We start from the raw sequence: 19,644 nt of genomic DNA, 5'->3' as shown, positions 1-19,644 counted from the left end.
TCATTACTGCACAACGAGGCCACGAACCCAGACTCCAGACTTCCCACAGGTAACTGGGTTGGGGATGCCAGTGGGCCCAAGGAGACAGGGAATGGGTTAGAGGAAACAGGGAGAGGGGGCTTTGGGTCTTAGGTGGGAGAAAAGGGGAAGAATATGATGGGGGCAGTATGGGATTTAACAACCAAGTGGAGACTTGAGGCTCTATTCCTGTCCCTGGATTCTAGATTGTATCATGCAGCCATAATCCCCAGTGACTGTTCCCATCTCTGGCCCAATTCTGATCCTCAGCCCTAAGTTCAGCCTCAGCCCCAAACCCAGCTCCTTTTGTAATGTTAACCTCGGCATCAACCCCAGATCCAACTTGAATCTCAACCCTGAGCCCAACCCCAAACTGAACCTCAGCCCTAGTCTATTTCCAGGTTCAGTGCCAAGCTCAGGTCCAGTTCCATCCATGGCTCCAATGTGACATCTCATGCCTAATTCTGGCATGTGTCACAGCCTCAAGTCCAGTCCAATTTTAGGCCCAGTCAAAGCAACAGATTTAGCTTCAAGTTCACTTCCAATGGTAAACCCAACTGAACTTGATTCTGGCCCAAAGCTCAATTCTGACTCCACTTGTAACCTCAACTCCAAACTCAGGCCCTAATCCAGGGCTCATTCTCTTGAGGAACCTCATTTCTTACCTCAAGTCCTCCCTGGTTTCAGCCTCCTCCTTGGCCATAGCACCCAGCCAGCCTGGGCCCAGGTCTCTTAGTTTCATCTCTCACAGCCACGGAGGCTACGTAGTTCCAAGCATGGCAATGAAGTATGAAGATCTCCAGCACTTGGGGAGTGAGGAGGAAAACCAGGAGATCAGAAAAGGTAAGAGGAAAAGATAAGTGTCCTCTACTAAGTGCACTCTTCGTATGTCTAGCAGGATTGCTACTGTCACATCACGTCTCACCTCTACCATGTGCAATGTTGGGTCTCCCACTTTGAGGGAGTCAGTCCTAGGACTCTGAGAGCCCAATGTGAAGAGGACTCAAGGTCTTCAGAAAAACAGGGATAGGGAAGACCTCTGTGGACCTGGTTTCCTGTGCTCTATGGGGAGGGGAAGAGAGGTAACCTTTGAAGGTAGTTGGACATTTGTTCACCTGATCATATAGATGCAGGTGAACCTGCTATGGGCCTAGCTGACTCCAACACTGTCAGGGTCCTTGTGCTACCCTCCCTAGCTCTGATGATAAGACTTAACTTTTCTCCATTGTCCATGTCTAAGTCTGCTTATGTGCACGCTGGTTTCTAGAGGTGGGTATATGGGTCTCTCAGGGAATGAATGGTCCTTGTACTGGAGATTTGGTGCTGGTTGTGAGGGATCAAAAGCTTGGTCTGTCCTCACCCCATAGTCTTCCTCCTGCTCTCCCCCAGCATAACCCCAGAGAGTTCCCTGGGCCCCCTCCTCTGTCTCTGGTATGTCCTAGATCTCCCTTTTCCTGATACCCTTTTGTCTTTCAGCACATCCACCCCAGGTTGGCCTCTGGTATATCCTCTCTGAGCATCGCCTCATCTTGTTATCATTGGGCCTCAACTTCCTGCTATTGGTGGCGGTCTGTGTGATTGGATCCCAAAGTGGGTACTCCAGGGGTACACAGAAATCATGGGGTACAGTGGTAGAACAGGGATGAGGGTAATGGCAAGAACGCCAGCAGAAGCAATGATGGGCACAGTGGGACAGTGTGAGGCACCATTGAGGGGTCGTAATTGGGTGGTTGATGAGAACAGTGGTAGTGAAGGAGCCATGATTGGAATGGCTGCTGGCTGTGTCACTTACTGGTTGGGTTTTGTAGTTGAATTACTTCTCCTTCTTGTGTGATATTGGATAACCACAGTGCCTGCCCCTCTGGCTTGCTGTGAGGACTAAATGAGACAACGTGTGTAAAGTGTCCTGCTCTGTGCTGGCAGAGAGGACCTGATCAATCTTAGTTCTAATCATCTCATCCTCCTCACCAGATTCCAAGTTACACAGGGACCTGGGCACCCTGAGGACAACTTTCAGCAATTTCAGTGTAGACACAGGGGCCAATGTCCAGGCACTGACCTCCCATGGTGAGCTGGGCTTGGGTGGGGTCTGGGCTGGGTGTATGTGTGTGTGGGACTGACTCCTGATCTCAAGTCCCTGTTTCCTCCAGGTCAGAGCTTGCAAGAAACCATAACCTCTCTGAAAGCTGAGGTGGAGGATCACAGGCAGGAACTGCTGGCAGGTGAGAGACCTTGTTCTCCAAAAGCATATGGAAGGGTGTGCATGGGAGAAGCATCCTGGTGCTGAACCCTCTGCCGTCTAGCCCACAGTTTGAACCAGAAGGTGGTTTCTGTGGAGAGCAGCCTGCAGAAACAGGAGCAGGACTTCAAAGCAGGTCAGATGGCTGTCCCAGTGTACCTTGGCATGATGTATTTGTGGGAGCACAGGAAGATCCTAGTGGGGTGCCTGAGTAGTAGTCACACCCGAAGTACTCTCATCCGTCCCCCTATGTCTGTGTTTCAGGTCAATCTGAGGTGGTCCTGCAAGTACAACGATTGGCAAAGAACATAATATCCCTTAATTACCAGCTGGCCATCCTCAAGAACAATGGTGAGGAGCTGGGCAGGCATGGCTGACTCCACTTCACCATTGATGGTGCACTAGGCCATTCCTCAGCTCCTCCACCCCGTTTTTTTCCCCTCAGGCTCTGGAAAAACCTGTTGCCCCCTTGACTGGTTGGAGCATGAATGCAGCTGCTACTGGTTCTCTCAATCTGGCAATTCCTGGCCTGAGGCTGACAAGTACTGCCAGTTGCAGAACTCCCACCTGGTGGTGGTCACCTCCTTAGAAGAGCAGGTAAGCCTGGTAGCTCCTCTTATTGGCTGTCTGATGTAAGGGAAAGGTCATCAACCTTTTGTTTTCTTCACAGAAATTCATTGAGAAGCACATGGGCTCTGAGCCCTCCTGGATGGGCCTCACTGACCAAAATGGACCTTGGAGATGGGTGGATGGGACTGACTATGAGAGAGGCTTCAAGTGAGTGTGTGTCCTCTCCTTGGGATTGATCTGGCTTCCTAGCCTGTTTCTTGGAAGGTGGGAGGGGCTCATGGGAATGTGGCTGAATCTGACCTCCCTGGGTACACTGCTATCTCTGGTCTGCAGGTACTGGAGTCCAAATCAGCCTGATGATTGGACGGAGCATGGGCTGGGAGGAGGTGAGGACTGTGCCAGCTTTTCCAATGATGGTCGCTGGAATGATGATGTCTGCCGGAGGCCCTTCTCCTGGATCTGTGAGATAGAGCTGGGCAAGACCAACTAGGAGTCTCCCTCACCTTAAGCTGCCAAAGTCTGGGATTGGAAATCCTCCTACGTGGGAGTGTCCACCATCTTGGAGATTTTCATCTAGGATTTTAAGGGTACAGTGATTTTGAAGGAGGGGGAAGTTGTGACCCATGATACTTTCTGCAGTGTGTGAAGCTTATTGTTGACTTCTCTCTCTTTTTTTTAAGAATAAAAAAATATATATATATATATATATATATATATATATATATATATATATATATATTTAAACATTCTGTTTAACAGCTGTCTGGTTAGTGGGCATTAGGAACTGGGAGGGGCCTGGTTGGCATTGGGAAGACTTGGGTTGGTGCAGGCATCATGAGAACTGAATGGGTTTGGGGCCAGATGGTCTGGTTAGGAGCCCAGTTTTGTTATTCTCAGGTTTTGAGCTTGGGCAGGTTATTCTGTTCTATGAAACTCAGCTACAAGACAGGCTTGTTAATGGAGACCACCCACTTCAGCAGAAACCCCAGTGTTGAACCCCCTCATTTGTTGAGTGCTTCAAAATACTTTAAAACTGACTGGTGTCTGCTGCTTCCATGATAGTAACCACAAGTTGCATTCAGAGACAGGTGACAAATACCATGTGTACATACAACCCAGAGTCCCTAAACACATGAGGACAACCTGGACCATGAAAGAGAAGTGACAACATTAATAGAATCAATAACCAAGTCTTAGAGTGAGGACAAACCAATTAGGACTTTCGAGACACATACAGAATTATTAACAAAAACGGACAAAAATTTTGTCCATAAATAAGACCTATACTAATTCCCAAAAGAAGCAGTGCTCTGACTATAATAGAACAGTTAGAAATGAACTCAAAAGTACATTCTAAAAAGTATGTATCAACGTATAATTTTCTTACCACCTTTCTAAATAATTTTGGTTTCTGGAGAAAAGTCAGAATGAAAAAGTCAAGTGGTCAGAAATGAATGAGAGTACTACTTGCTGACATTGTGGGATGGTCTAGGCAGTTCTCAGGAGGAGGTACATGAAGTCATCACATTTACTAAAAATTGAGAATGGCTGAATTGGAATAAGCTATGTTTTAACTCAAGAATTCTGGAAAAGAATAGCCAAATAAATCCCCTCAAATAGAAGAAAGAAATTTATGAAATATGCGCCAAAATTAATGAACTAGAAAATAAAAATATAGATATGATCAAGAGAAGAAAAATCTGATTCTTGGAAAAGGTGCATAAAATAAATATGAAGAAGAAAAAAAGGAGTCACAGACACTAGTTTAGAAAGCTTAGAGGTTGCATATGTATAGATGTAGTGGATATGATAATAAAACAGTAAAAAGATGTTAAAATTTAAAAACTTGATTAAAACACACAATATGATACCATTACATATTCTCAAAAGTGTCAAAAATAGAAAAGATAAAATCAATTTTTTTCAGTATGAGGAGTAACTTTTACACTTTTGATGAAAGTTTAAAGTGTTGTAACCACCTCAGAAAGTATTGGGCAGTATGTACTATGTATATCCTATGATTCAGCAATTTCATTTGTGGATAAATAAAAGAGAAATGTATACATGAATTCACCAAAAGACAGGTACAAAAATGTTTATGATAGTATTATTTTAAATAGTGAAAAACTGGCTGGGCTTGGTAGCGCATGCCTGTGTTCCATCCCAGTGGCTCGGGAGGCTGAGACAGGAGGATCTAGAGTTCAAAGCCAACCTCAGCAAAAGTGAGGCACTAAGCAACTCAGTAAGATCCTGCCTATCAATAAAATACAAAATAGGACTGGGGATGTGGCTCAATGGCCGAGTGCCCCTGAGTTCAATACCAAGTACCCCCAAAACAAAATTGAAAAACTGAAAATAAACGAAATGCTCATATATGGCTGGTTAGATTAATTAATTGTGCCATGCTTGTGAAATGGAAAATCATGCAGCAATGGGATTGAATAAACTGTGAATATGCAACGACAAGGATGAGTTTAGAAACATCATGTTACCTGAAAGAAACCAAACAAAAAGTGTGCTATTATATGATAGTTTTCATATATATATATATTTCAAAACAGTCAAAATTGTTGTATAGTGCTATAAATCATCATGGTGGCTACCCTTGGGAAGGTATTTATCACTGCAAGTTAGTTGAGAGGCTTCTGAGATGCTGGCAACATTGTTTCTTGAACTTGATATTGGTTGCAAGACTTCATTTGGTGCAAATTCATTGAATAGTAAATTTATTATCTCTGTACTTTTAAGTGGACACTACATTTGAATAAAATTTATAATAAAATGAATATAATATAAATAAAATGATATAAAAATTAAGTACAATGTATGGATGCCTGCTTTAATTGGTAGTATTTAAAGTTTTTTTGGAGCTAAAGCCCTAAGATAAAAAATGCTGTATATAAATGCAGGAATCAGTAAGAATAAGAGCATATGTTTTTGTTGCTGGATAAAAGATAAATACAATGAAGTACTTTACATTAGCAACTTGTTAATTGTGGAAGAAACATCTATTAAATGTTTTGACATTGTCCAGAGAATGAAGAGTCACAGGCTATGAGAATATATTTGTAAATCACATGCCTAATAAAGGACTTGCATCTAGAGTATACAACAACTCCTAAAACTCATATGATAAGAGGCAACACTTCTGGAGAGGTAGAGTGAGGATTTCCAAAAAAGCAATGAGAATACTAGGTAAAAAAATATCAAAATATAATTTTTTTCAGAACTCCAGAAATTAGACAAAGCCTTAGAAAAATCTGAATTAATTGAAAAAAAGCATCTGAATTTTGATAGAAATAGTGAGTTTCATAGTAGTTTTCACTTCTCCTATTTCTGTTCTTTTTTCCCCCCCACAAATCTATGGAAGCCCTGAAAACCAATAGCCAAGCAGCTATGGTGGTTGTGAAAACCAGCAGCCTACTAACAACTGGAAGAGAAGAATAGGTTTGGAGCTATCCAAACATCTCCATTACAGGAGAATTATTATTTGACCTGTCTGGAAGGTCCCTGGAAACCCCTCTTGCAACATTCATCTTTATTGTACCGGACTCAGAGCTTGTTCGCTGTAAAGAGCTTTTACCAGGGTATTTGTGAAAAACAATCTGACAATTGTTAAATACTAAAACAGCTCACCACTGGGATAACAGCTGGGATAAACGAGAGGCTAACCAAAAAATTAAAAAGAAAAGTTGGGAAGTGCTATTTCCACAGTGGCTTTGAAAAACTCTAGTGTATTCTTGGGAATCTAGAAGGCCAGGCCCATGTGCAGGGCTGTATACATGCTGCAAGATCTGAGAAAATGACCATTTCTCACTTGTGGCTGACCTGAGGCTTTGCATAAGCAGGAAGTGAAAGCTAAAGGAGAGTTTTCACAGCTGTGGCCCTGAAGGCATGCCCAACGTGTACATGGAGCTCCCTGGCCAAGATTGGGAGACCTACTCCAAGGTATTTGTGTAGTCATTAGGTATCTACTAAGCTAAAGAATCAGAGATCTCAGTGGTCACCCAGGACAAATACTGATTTTATAGAATTATTTCAGGAAAGTCACTAAGCCAAAAGACAGCAGCATCAGCCAAAGCAAATAGCAGTAGAAAACAACCCTGGGGAAGAGGAAATCTGATTTCCAAAACTGTCCCCCTGTCTCCTCAGTGCTGGACCACTCCCGAGGCAATACTGTCTGAGCTTCCAGAACTCCCTATATGGCTGGCTAACACCATGTGGGGTCTCCCTCGGCCCAACTTTGCATGTCCCCCAAGCTTTCCCAGGTGTTGATCCCTAGTTAATAGCTCACTCCAGTTTCATCTTGGCATGAGCTTCCAAAACCCCACTGTGTTAGTCAGCTTCCTTTCACTATAGAAAATCCCCTACTATATAAACTCATAAGAGAAAAGATTTATTCTAGCTCACAGTTTTAGGGGTTTCAGTTCATGATGAATTGTTCCACAGCTTTGCACTGGTGGGGAGGCAGTTTATCAAGACTACAAAGTGATTAAGTGTGGCAAAGTGAAACTGGTCACCTCAGGACTGGGGGAAAAAAAGAGAAAGAGGAAGGTATTGGGGTCTCTCTTAGAGGACATGCCCCACCCCCCACCCTGGTGAGCCAAAACCTTTGTACTAGGCCTCACCTCTGAAGGGTTCTGCCACCTCCCAATAGCTCCAAGCTGGTGGGGACCAAGTCTCAAGCACATGGGCCTATGGAGGACATGCCAAAACCAAACTGCAAACAACCAATGTCATGGTTTGGAGATGAGGTGCCCTCCAAAAGCTCATGTGTGAGACAATGTAAGAAGTTTCAGAGAGAAATGATTAGATTGTGAGAGTCTTAAACCAAATAGTGAATTAATCCCTCATGGGAATAACTGATTGGTAACTAGAGGCAGGTGGGGTGTGGCTATGGCGTATATATGGGGTATCTGGAGTTGTACTCTCTCTATGCTTCATGATCATTGTGACATGAGCTGCTTCCCTCTGCCACACTCTTCTGCCATGATGTTCTGTCTCACCTTGAGCCCCAAGGAATGGAGTCAGTTGTCTATGGACTAAGACCTCTGAAATGTGAGTCCTCAAATAAACTTTTCTCCCCTACAGTTGTGCTGGTCAGACCCGTTAGTCATAGCAAGCAAAAAACTGACTAAAACAACCAACATGTTTACCGGTAGGGAAATGCTTTACAAATAAAAGATGGTACATATGACGAAATGAAACACAGATGAACCCAATGGAGAATGAATATGGAGAAAAATCCCTGATATATTGTGAATTCAATAATAATAAAGGCAAGTTCCAGAATGCAATTCAATTGAAATTGAAAATATAATCTCCAAGGTATCTGCTTTGCTTCTCTCCACTCTGGTTTCTTTTTCTTAAAAGGAATGTGTGTTTGGACTCAGGGCAGCCCCCTTAGGGGGACTGGCAGGGTTCATGGGATGAAATAGAAGCATGTTTGTGAGCACAGTGCAGGTGCAGAGAACCAATTCAGGATGTTTGGCAGCACCTTTTTTTCTCTCTCCTGGCTTTGTGATCTTGGATGTGTAACAAAATGTCTCTGACTCTTTGTCTAAAATGCCTCCCAAGCTACTTATAGGAACTGAATGATTAATAGAAGGGAAGAGTCTGGCATAATACCCTTAGAGATTTGACGCTTAATAAAATTTGCTGCTTTTCCTGACTCCTTCTCTCTCATTCTAGCCAGGTCGTCCTATTTATTCTCCACCCGCTTCTTTCTTCTCTCTTGGTGGAGTCTGGAGCGGGGGAACTTGTGGTGGAGGACTTCAGAGGATGCTCAGATACTAGGGATTCAGGCTAGCATTAAACAAAAGTAAAGAATAAGCTCCTCTGGACCTGGCGCTACAAAGATGAAGACACCAAGAATCTTGGGAAATTCAGAGATAGGGAGAGAAAGGATGGTGTGGCAGAATGAAAGGCACTACTGGTCCTTCTGGTCCAGCTCTTTCTCACATATAAATAAAAATGTTGAAGTCAGGGGAGCTGGAATAACAAAAGGTAGTAGACATACCCTGCAGGATGAGAGCAAGCTGGTCCCCCGCCCAACTCCCCCACATGCAATCTCTGCCTGTGTTCCAGTTGAAATTTATGCTAAGTATTATTTACTGTCCAAATTGAGGAAGAGGAACATCCCCAACTACAGAATCCTGGGCTTTGGGGCACAAAGACCAATAGGAGTCCATCATGTACATGGCTCTTCCTATAGTCCCTCCCAGACCAACTCTCCAGGATTTAGTTCTTGCTGCTCTGAGTGACTTCCCACTCTGGTTATTGCTGCACAACGAGGCCACGAATCACAGACTCCAGGCTTCCCACAGGTAACTGGGCTGGGGATGCCAGTGGGCCCAAGGAGACAGGGAATGGGTTAGAGGAAACAGGGAGAGGGGGCTTTGGTTCTTACGTGGGAGAAAGGGGGAAGAAATAGGCTGGGGGCAGTATGGGATTTAACAATCAAGTGGAGACTTGAGGCTCTATTCCTGTCCCTGGATTCTAGATTGTATCATGCAGCCATAATCCCCAGTGACAGTTCCCATCTCTGGCCCAATTCCAGTCTGATCCTCAGCCCCAACTCCATCCTCAGCCCCAAACCCAGCTCCTCCTGTAATGTTAACCTCGGCATCAACCCCAGATCCAACTTGAATCTCAACCCTGAGCCCAACCCCAGACTGAACCTCAGCCCTAGTCTATTTCCAGGTTCAGTGCCAAGCTCAGGTCCAGTTCCATCCATGGCTCCAATGTGACATCTCATGCCTAATTCTGGCATGTTTCACAGCCTCAAGTCCAGTCCAATTGTAGGCCCAGTCAAAGCAACAGATTTAGCTTCAACTTCACTTCCAATGTTAAACTTAATTCAACTTGATTCTGGCCCAAAGCTCAATTCTGACTCCACTTGTAACCTCAACTCCAAACTCAGGCCCTAATCCAGGGCTCATTCTCCTGAGGAACCTCATTTCTTACCTCAGGTCCTCTCTGGTTTCAGCCTCCTCCTTGGCCATAGCACCCAGCCAGCCTGGGCCCAGGTCTCTTAGTTTCATCTCTCACAGCCACGGAGGCTACGTTGGTCCAAGCATGGTAATGAAATATGAAGATCTCCAGCAATTGGGGAGTGAGGAGAAAAACCAGGAGATCAGAAAAGGTAAGAGGATAGGAGAAGTGTCCTCTACTAAGATGCGCTCCTCTTATGTCTAGCAGGATTTCTACTGTCACATCACGTCTCACCTCTACCCTGTCCAATGTTGGGTCTCCCACATTGAGAGGGTCAGTCCTAGGACTCTGAGAGCCCATGTGAAGAGGACTCAAGGTCTTCAGAAAAACAGGGATAGGGAAGACCTCTGTGGACCTGGTTTCCTGTGCTCTATGGGGAGGGGAAGAGAGGCATCCTTTGCAGGTAGTTGGACATTTGTTCACCTGATCATACAGATGCAGGTGAATCTGCTATTGGTCTATCTGACTCCAACACTGTCAGGGTCCTTGTGCTACCCTCCCTAGCTCTGATAAGACATAACTTTTCTCCATATTCCATGTCTAAGTCTGTTTATGTGCACTCTGGTTTCTAGGGGTGGGTATATGGGTCTCTCAGGGCATGAAAGGTCCATGTCCTGGAGATTTGGTGTTGGTTGTGAGGGATCAAAGGCTGGTCTGTCCTCACCCCAAAGTCTTCCTCCTGCTCTCCTCCAGCATTATCAGGGCCCATCCTTATCCCCAGACAGGTCCCTAGGCCCCCTCCTCTGTCTCTGGTATGTCCTAGATCTCCTTTTTCCTGATATGCTCTTCTCTTTCAGCACATCTACCCCAGGTTGGCCTCTGGTATATCTGCTCTAAGCATCGCCTCATCCTGATGTCTTTGGGCTTCAACCTCCTGCTGTTGGTGGCGGTCTGTGTGATTGGATCCCAAAGTGGGTACCCCAGGGGTACACAGAAATCAAGGGGGTACAGTGGTGGGGCAGGGATCAGGGTAATGGCAAGAACCCTAGCAGAAGCAATGATGGGCACAGTGGGACACCATTGAGGGGTCATAATTAGGTGGTTGATGAGAAAAGTGGTAATGAAGGAGCCATGATTGGAATGGCTTTTGCCTGTGTCACTTATTAGTTGGGTTTTGTAGTTGAATTACTTTTCCTTCTTGTGTGATAACCACAGTGCCTGCCCCTCTGGCTTGGTGTGAGGACTAAATGAGACAACGTGTGTAAAGTGTCCTGCTCTGTGCTGGCAGAGAGGACCTGCTAAATCTTAGTTCTGATCATCTCATCCTCTTCATCAGATTCCAAGTTACACAGGGACCTGGGCACCCTGAGGACAACTTTCAGCAATTTTAGTGTAGACACAGGGGCCAATGTCCAGGCACTGACCTCCCATGGTGAGCTGGGCTTGGGTGGGGTCTGGGCTGGGTGTATGTGTGTGTGGGACTGACTCCTGATCTCAAGTCCCTGTTTCCTCCAGGTCAGAGCTTGCAAGAAACCATAACCTCTCTGAAAGCTGAGGTGGAGGATCACAGGCAGGAACTGCTGGCAGGTGAGAGACCTTGTTCTCCAAAAGCATATGGAAGGGTGTGCATGGGAGAAGCATCCTGGTGCTGAGCCCTCTCCCCTCTAGCCCACAGCTTGAACCAGAAGGTGGTTTCTGTGGAGAGCAGCCTGCAGAAACAGGAGCAGGACTTCAAAGCAGGTCAGATGGCTGTTCCAGTGTACCTTGGCATGATGTATTTGTGGGAGCACAGGAAGATCCTAGTGGGGTGCCTGAGTAGAGTTTATACCCAAAGTACTCTCATCAGTCCCCCCGTGTCTGTGTTTCAGGTCAATCTGAGGTGGTCCTGCAAGTACAACGATTGACAAAGAACCTAGTAACCCTTAATTGCCAGCTGGCCAACCTCAAGAACAATGGTGAGGACCTGGGCAGGATGGCTGGCTCCACTTCACCATTGATGGTGCACTAGGCCATTCCTCAGCCTCTCCACCCCTTTTTTCCCCCTCAGGCTCTGCAAAAACCTGTTGCCCCCTTGACTGGTTGGAGCATGAAAGCAGCTGCTACTGGTTCTCTCAATCTGATAGATCCTGGCCTGAAGCTGACCAGAACTGCCAGTTGCAGAACTCCCACCTGGTGGTGGTCACCTCCTTAGAAGAGCAGGTAAGCCTGGTTAGCTCCTCTTATTGGCTGTCTGATGTAAGGGAAAGGTCATCAACCTCTTGTTTTCTTCACAGAAATTCATTGAGGAGCACATGAGCTCTGTGCCCTCCTGGATGGGCCTCACTGACCAAAATGGACCTTGAAGATGGGTGGATGGGACTGACTATGAGAGAGGCTTCAAGTGAGTGTGTGTCCTCTCCTTGGGATTGATCTGGCTTCCTAGCCTGTTTCCTGGAAGGTGGGAGGGGCTCATGGGAATGTGGCTGAATCTGACCTCCCTGGGCACACAACTATCTCTTGTCCGCAGGTACTGGAGACCAAGTCAGCCTGATGACTGGACTGGGCATGGGCTGGGAGGAGGGGAAGACTGTGCCCACTTTTCCTATAATGGTCGCTGGAATGATGATGTCTGCCGGAGGCCCTACCACTGGATCTGTGAGATAGAGCTGGGCAAGACCAGCTAGGAGTCTCCCTCACCTTAAGCTGCCAAAGTCTGGGATTGGAAATCCTCCTATGTGGGAGTCTCCACCATCTTGGTGATTTTCATCTAGGATTTTAAGGGTACAATGATTTTGGAAGGAGGGGGAAGTTGAAACCCATAACACTTTTTGCAGTGTGTGAAGCTTATTGTTGACTTCTCTCTCTGTTTTTAAGAATAAAAATAAAAGTAAAATATATTTAAACATTCTGTTTAACAGCTGTCTGGTTAGTGGGCATTAGGAACTGGGAGGGGCCTGGTTGGCATTGAGAAGACTTGGGCTGGTAGAGGCATCATGAGAACTGAATGGGTTTGGGGCCAGATGGTCTGGTTAGGAGCCCAGTTTTGTTATTCACAGGTTTTGAGCTTGGGCAAGTTATTCTGTTCTATGAAACTCAGCTACAAGATAGGCTTGTTAATGGAGACCACCCACTTCAGCAGAAACCCCAGGGTTGAACCCCCTCATTTGTTGAGTGCTTCAAAATACTTTAAAACTGACTGGTGTCTGCTGCTTCCATGATAGTAACCACAAGTTGCATTCAGAGACAGGTGACAAATACCATGTGTACATACAACCCAGAGTCCCTAAACACATGAGGACAACCTGGACCATGAAAGAGAAGTGACAACATTAATAGAATCAATAACCAAGTCTGAGAGTGAGGACAAACCAATTAGGACTTTCGAGACACATACAGAATTATTAACAAAAATGGACAAAGATTTTGTCCATAAATAAGACCTATACTAATTCCAAAAAGAAGCAGTGCTCTGACCATAATAGAACAGTTAGAAATGAACTCAAAAGCACATTCTAAAAAGGATGTATCAACGTGTAATTTTCTTACCACCTTTCTAAATAATTTTGGATTTTAGAGAAAAGTCAGAATGAAAAAGTCAAGTGGTCAGAAATGAATGAGAGCACCACTTGCTGACATTGTGGGATGGTCTAGGCAGTTCTCAGGAGGAGGTACATGAAGCCATCACATTTATTAAAAATTGAGCATGGCTGAATTGGAATAAGCTATGTTTTAACTCAAGAATTCTGGAAAAGAATAGCCAAATAAATCCCCTCAAATAGAAGAAAGGAATTTATGAAACATGAGCCAAAATTAATGAACTAGAAAATAAAAATATAGATATGATCAAGAGAAGAAAAATCTGATTCTTGGAAAAGGTGCATAAAATAAATATGAAGAAGAAAAAAAGGAGCCACAGACACTAGTTTAGAAAGCTGAGATATTCAATAAGTACATATGTAGTGGATATGATAATAAAACACTAAAGAGATGTTAAAATTTACAAAGTTGATTAAAAAACACAATGTGATACCATTACATATTCTCCAAAGTGTCAAAAATGGAAAGGATAAAATCAATTATTTCTCAGTATGAGGAGTAACTTTTACACTTTTGATGAAAGTTTAAATTGCTATAACCACCTCAGAAAGTATTGGTTAGTATATACTATGACTCAGCACTTTCATTTCTGGATAAATAAAAGAGAAATATATACATGAATTCACCAAAAGACAGGTACAAAAATGTTTATGATATTATTATTTTAAATAGTGAAATACTGGCTGGGCTTGGTATCCCATGCCTGTGATCCATCCCAGTGGCTCGGGAGGCTGAGACAGGAGGATCTAGAGTTCAAAGCCAGTCTCAGCAAAAGTGAGGCACTAAGCAACTCAGTAAGATCCTTCCTATCAATAAAATACAAAATAGGGCTATGCATGTGGCTCAGTGGCTGAGTGCTCCTGAGTTCAAAGCCAAGTATCCCCCCCAAAACAAAATTGAAAAACTGAAAATAAACCAAATGCTCATATATGGCAGGTTACATTAATTGTGCCATGCTTGTGAAATGGAAAATCATGCAGCAATAAGAATGAATAAACTCTGAATATGCAACAACATGGATGGGTTTATAAACATCATGTTACGTGAAAGAAGTCAAGCAAAAAGAGTGCTATTATATGATAGCATTCATACATATTTCCTGTCCTTGGATTCTAGATTGTATCATGCAGCCATAATCCCCAGTGACAGTTCCCATCTCTGGCCCAATTCCAGTTTGATCCTCAGCCCCAACTCCAGCCTCAGCCCCAAAATCAGCTCCTCCTGTAATGTCAACCTCGGCATCAACCCCAGATCCAACTTGAATCTCAACCCTGAGCCCACCCTCAAACTGAACCTCAGCCCTATTTTATTTCCAGTTTCAGTGCCAAGCTTAGGTCCAGTTCCATCCATGGCTCCAAGGCCAAATTCTGGAATATGACATAGCCTCAAGTCCAGTCCAATTTTAGGCCCAGTCAAAGCAATAGATTTAGCTTCAACTTCACTTTCAATGTTACTCTCAACTCAACTTGATCCTGGCCCAAAGCCCAATCCTGACTCCATTTCTAACCCTAGTAGGAAATTAAGACCCATTTGATACTATTTCTAAAATGGGCTCATTCTCAACTGGAATTACATCTTTTACCTCAACACTTGCCTTTCCAATAGCCCCACCCTGATTTCAGCCTATTTTTTGGCCCCGGCTTCCCCGCAACCTGAACCTCTCTCAGTTTCATCTCTCACAGCCTCAGAGCCTACATTGGTCCAAGCATGGCAATGGAGTATGAAGATCTCCAGCACTTGGGGAGTGAGGAGAAAAACAAGGAGATTAGAAAAGGTAAGAGGAGAGGAGAAGTGTCCTCTACTAAAATGCACTCTTTGTATGTCTAGCAGGATTTCTACTGTCATATCACGTATCACCTCTACCATGTCCAATGTTGGGTCCCCCACTTTGAGGAGGTCAGTCCTAGTACTCTGAGAGCCCAATGTGAAGAGGACTCAAGGTCTTCAGAAAAACAGGGACAGGGAAGACCTCTGTGGACCTGGTTTCCTGTGCTCTGTGGGGAGGAGATGAGAGGTATCCATTGCAGGTAGTGGGTTTGGAAGAGAAACTCATTTATTTGCACACCTGGTCATGCAGATGAGGGTGAATTTCCTAATGGCCTGTTCTAGGTCATCGTGATACCTCCTCCAGCTCTGATGAGATCTCACATTTCTCTGTTATCCCTGTCTGTGTCTGGCAGGATATGAGAGGCCTATGTGACTGCAGACTTGTGCTGGTCATGAGGGGTCAAAGGCCTAGGTAGTCTCCATCCCACAATCCCTCTCCTCCTTTCCCCAAGCATTACCAGGGCCCAGCCTTCATCCCCAGACAGGTCCCTGGGCCTCCTCCTCTATTTCTGGTATGTCTTAGATCTCCCTTTTCCTGATACCCTCTTCTCTTTCAGCACCTCCACCCCAGGTTGGCCTCTGGCATATCTGCTCTGAACCTCGCCTCATCCTGTTCTCCCTGGGCCTTAGTCTCCTGCTGTTGGTGGTTGTCTGTGTGATCAGATCCCCAAAGTGGGTACTCCAGGGGTACAAAGAAAAATCAAGGGGCGGTGGTGGGGCAGGGATGGAGGTAACGGCAAGAATCACAACAGGAGCAGCAATGGGCACAGTGGGACAGTGTGGGGCACCATTGAGGGGTCATAACTGGGTGATTGATGAGAACAGTGGTGGGAACACTGGTAGGGATATTGAAGGAGCCATGATTGGAATGGCCACTGGCTATGTCACTTATTAGTTGGGTTTTGTAGTTGAATTACTTCTCCTTTTTGTTTGATATTGGATAATCACAGTGCCTGCCCCTCTGGCTTGCTGTGAGGACTGAATGAGACAATGCGTGTAAAGTGTCCTGCCTTGTGCTGGCAGAGAGGACCTGATCAATCTGATCATCTCATTCCCCTCATCAGATTCCAAGTTACACAGGGACCTGGACACCCTGAGGACAACTTTCAGAAATTTCAGTGTAGACACAGGGGCCAAAATCCAGGCACTGACCTCCCATGGTGAGCTGGGCTTGGGTGGGGCCTGGGCTGGGTGTATGTGTGTGTGGGACTGACTCCTGATCTCAAGTCCCTGTTTCCTCCAGGTCAGAGCTTGCAAGAAACCATAACCTCTCTGAAAGCTGAGGTGGAGGATCACAGGCAGGAACTGCTGGCAGGTGAGAGACCTTGTTCTCCAAAAGCATATGGAAGGTCGTGCATGAGAGAAGCATCTTGGTGCTGAGCCCTCTCCCCTCCAACCCACAGCTTGAACCTGAAGGTGGTTTTCTGTGTGGAGAGCAGCCTGCAGAAACAGAAGCAGGAATTCAAAGCAGGTCAGATGGCTCTTACAGTGCATTTGGGCATGGTATATTCATGGGAGAGCAGGAAGTTTCTGAGATTGGGTCCCATGCAGGGTACCTTAGCCTTAGGTACTCCCTCAACAGAGACTGTATCCAGAACACTGTCCCTCTCTCTTCTATGTGTGTGCCAGATCAATCTGAGATGCTTTGGTGAGTCCAGCAACTCCCAAAGGAACCAAAATTCTTAACTTTCCAACTGACCAATCTCAAGTGCAAAGGTGAGGAGGATTTGGGTGTGGCTGTCCCCATTTTCCTGCCGGTGGCCCTCTGGGCAGCTTCTCAACCTCTTCTTCTTTCTTCCCCTCAGGCTTTGAAAAGTTCTGCTGCCCCTTAACAGGCTGGAGCATGAGGGCAGCTGCTAGTGGATCTCTCAATTTGAGATGTCCTGGAGGGAGGCTGACAAATACTACCAGCTGGAGAATGCCCACTTGGTGGTTATCAATTCTAGGGAGGAACAGGTAGAAGCCTCTTGTCTTTAGTTCCCAAGACATGTCTCATTTAGGGAAATGGTTAACAACCTTGACTATACATTGGAACCACCCCTGAGCCTTAGTAACTATTTTCATCTGAACCAGGCCCTCAGAAATTTAATTGGTTTGAGCATTGAAATAAATATGTGAAATGCCTCAATTGACTTAATGCTTAAAGTTCAGTACCGAGTCTATGAAGTTGGCTTGGATGAGTAAAAATCACCATTGCCTTTCTGTCATCCCAGGATTTTTCCAGGGACTTAAAGCCTCCTCCTATACCTGAATAGGCCTTAGTGTCCTTGAAAGAGTCCAGAAATGGATGAACAGGACCAACTATGGCACCAACTTCAAGGGAGTACCCCCTGGTTTTTCTGTGCCCCATGTCCTTAACCAGCTCTGCTCCTCAGGAATCTGACCTAGATGCCTTCTTCCCAGACTTGGATCCTGTTCCACCCATCCTTCCTGGCTTACTGTTGTTCTCTTCCTTCAGGAACTGGATGCCAAAGCAGCCAGATGATTGGCATGGGCACAGGCTGGGTGGAGGCAAGGATTGTGCCAACTTACCTAGATGGCAAGTGGAATGACAATGTCTACCAGAAACCCTACCCGTGGGTCTGTTAGGTCAACCTGAGCAAGGACAGCTAGGAGTTACTGAGATGCTTCCTTTAGACCACTAGGCCGTGGAAATGGCAGTGGAGAGGGCTTCTTCCACAGAGACCCCTACCAAGACCTATCTGGGAGAGAAATAAGTCCCAGGAGACTGGAAGCACTGTCATCCTGAATTTTTTTCTCCTTAACCTTAAAAATACAATAAGGGTTTCTGAGGTTTTACCCCCAAATTTTAAAATCAATTTTATTGAGGAATAACTGTTTTACACAGCAAAATGTACCTATTTAAAGTGCAGAGATGACTTTTGACAAATAGAAACACCTAGTTAATAACTACTCCAATCAAGATATAGGACATTTCTGGGAGTTCATAATCCACTTGAATCAAATGTATGAAATATGATATGTCAAGAGCTTTGTAATGTTTTAAATAACTAATAATAATAATAAAAAAGATATAGGACATTTCCATCAGTCCCCAAAGTTTCCTCATTTCCCTTTGCAGTCTAACTGCCTCCCGTCCCCCAGGCAAGTAATAATCTGTTTTCTTTCACTTTTGATTGATTTTGCCTGTTTTAGAGTTTCATATAAACAAAATCATATACTATATGCTATTTTAGAGACCTTATATGTTTTGTGTTATCTGATTTTTAGCATCCTGAAAATGGCAGAGCAGAGAAACTAAGTGAGGCCTTCAAAAGTCCTATATTATTGTAAAAGAGCATTTTCTTATATAGATTTAAATTCACATCTTTTGTCACTTAAAAGCTGTGCAAACTTAGGATGATCAGGAGAGAGAATTGTTTAATTTCTCTGAAGATCCCAGAGTTGTTGAAAGTAGATAATATTTCTAGGTGTATCAGTCAGATATTGCTGTGTAACAAACCACCTCAAAGTTCAGTGCTGATTCAATAAAATATTTATTATAGTTCATGAGTCTATAGGTTGGCTGGGTAGTCTTCTGGTATGATCAGGTTAGGCTCATCTTGGCTGAGCTTATTCATGTGTCTGGTCATTAAAGGATTGTTTGGATGAGGGTTGACTTGTCTGATATTTGGTTGACTATGGGCTGGGACAATGGGGATGACTGGGCCTCATTGGGCTTGTCATGTAGTGGCTAGGCAGAGTTCCAAGAGTGATTGGAAGAATGCAAGGCCTCCAGAGTCTTAGGCTTTTAGAGCAAAAGCATAATTTCTGCTACATTCTATTGACCAAAGTAGATTGCAATTGAACTCCAATTCAAGGTTTCAAGGAATAGAAAAATATACTCCACCTTTTCATAGCACATCAAGGGAAGCATCAGTTATTAAGAAAAAGTTCATAGCTAAATTAATTAAGAGAGGGTAGGAACTATCAATTGTTATATTACCTATATCCAGAAAATAACCTGACATATAGGAGAGTATCAATCAATGTTAATTAAAATCAAAGAGGATAAGGTCAGATGGAAGGTTTGGGGAGGGCAGGATTTAGCTCTTAGGAGGAAGCATCCCTTCACCTCTCCCTCCTAATCAAAATCACATGAAAATCACTGTGCTGATCTTGGCAGGAAGTCTTGGCAGGAAGTGCTCAGAGGAGATGCTAGGCTGATGGGATCTAGAGAGCATAGTCCAGCATGTGAGGGATTCTGCAAGGAATAGCAGCTGGTCCTGTGGGCACCAAATATTGGAATCCAATAGGCCAAGCACACAAGGAACATGAATCCTCTGGTGGTCTCACGTCTTTCAAGGAAACCGCATTAGCATCCAGTCAGTAATCTGGGGTTGGAGTTGAGTTGAGGATTTGTAGAAAGAAGGAAGAATGTCAGGAAAGCTTCTCAGTCTGGAGAACTGATGTCATCAGAGGACCAAGGAGGAATTGACTCTCTGGGAGGAAATGCTGCTGTCCCTGTCAAGGTTGCACAT

The 19,644-nt window shown here is 44.6% G+C and overlaps 2 protein-coding genes and 1 pseudogene across 2 annotated transcripts; all 3 read left to right on the top strand.

Annotated features, from left to right (window-relative positions):
• The first annotated feature begins 794 nt into the window (after positions 1–794).
• Positions 795–3,317, top strand: LOC143409809 (C-type lectin domain family 10 member A-like). Its single transcript, XM_076870372.1, has 9 exons — positions 795–861; positions 1,495–1,608; positions 1,990–2,085; positions 2,169–2,240; positions 2,322–2,393; positions 2,522–2,608; positions 2,703–2,854; positions 2,928–3,034; positions 3,161–3,317. Exons 1-9 carry the CDS (start codon positions 795–797, stop codon positions 3,315–3,317), a joined length of 924 nt encoding a protein of 307 aa, XP_076726487.1.
• Positions 3,318–9,904: 6,587 nt separating this feature from the next.
• Positions 9,905–12,423, top strand: LOC143410528 (C-type lectin domain family 10 member A-like; annotated as a pseudogene).
• Positions 12,424–15,043: 2,620 nt separating this feature from the next.
• Positions 15,044–17,752, top strand: LOC143410527 (C-type lectin domain family 10 member A-like). The gene is made up of 5 exons (XM_076871394.1): positions 15,044–15,110; positions 15,721–15,834; positions 16,228–16,323; positions 16,407–16,478; positions 17,622–17,752. Exons 1-5 carry the CDS (start codon positions 15,044–15,046, stop codon positions 17,750–17,752), a joined length of 480 nt encoding a protein of 159 aa, XP_076727509.1.
• The last annotated feature ends 1,892 nt before the right edge of the window (positions 17,753–19,644 follow it).

The sequence above is a fragment of the Callospermophilus lateralis genome, chromosome 11, assembly GCF_048772815.1.
Source record: "Callospermophilus lateralis isolate mCalLat2 chromosome 11, mCalLat2.hap1, whole genome shotgun sequence".
In the NCBI taxonomy this organism is placed as follows: domain Eukaryota; kingdom Metazoa; phylum Chordata; class Mammalia; order Rodentia; family Sciuridae; genus Callospermophilus; species Callospermophilus lateralis.
This window is presented reverse-complemented; position numbering and strand designations above follow the sequence as displayed.

Bases quoted from the DNA above. Each gene is read 5' to 3' on its own strand.
- LOC143409809 (XM_076870372.1), top strand. From the start codon at position 795: ATGGCAATGAAGTATGAAGATCTCCAGCACTTGGGGAGTGAGGAGGAA. The intron at 862-1,494 runs GTAAGAGGAAAA...TTTGTCTTTCAG, and splicing joins AAACCAGGAGATCAGAAAAG to CACATCCACCCCAGGTTGGC. The intron at 3,035-3,160 runs GTGAGTGTGTGT...TCTGGTCTGCAG, and splicing joins GACTATGAGAGAGGCTTCAA to GTACTGGAGTCCAAATCAGC.
- LOC143410527 (XM_076871394.1), top strand. From the start codon at position 15,044: ATGGCAATGGAGTATGAAGATCTCCAGCACTTGGGGAGTGAGGAGAAA. The intron at 15,111-15,720 runs GTAAGAGGAGAG...CTTCTCTTTCAG, and splicing joins AAACAAGGAGATTAGAAAAG to CACCTCCACCCCAGGTTGGC. The intron at 16,479-17,621 runs GTGAGAGACCTT...CTCTTCCTTCAG, and splicing joins CAGGCAGGAACTGCTGGCAG to GAACTGGATGCCAAAGCAGC.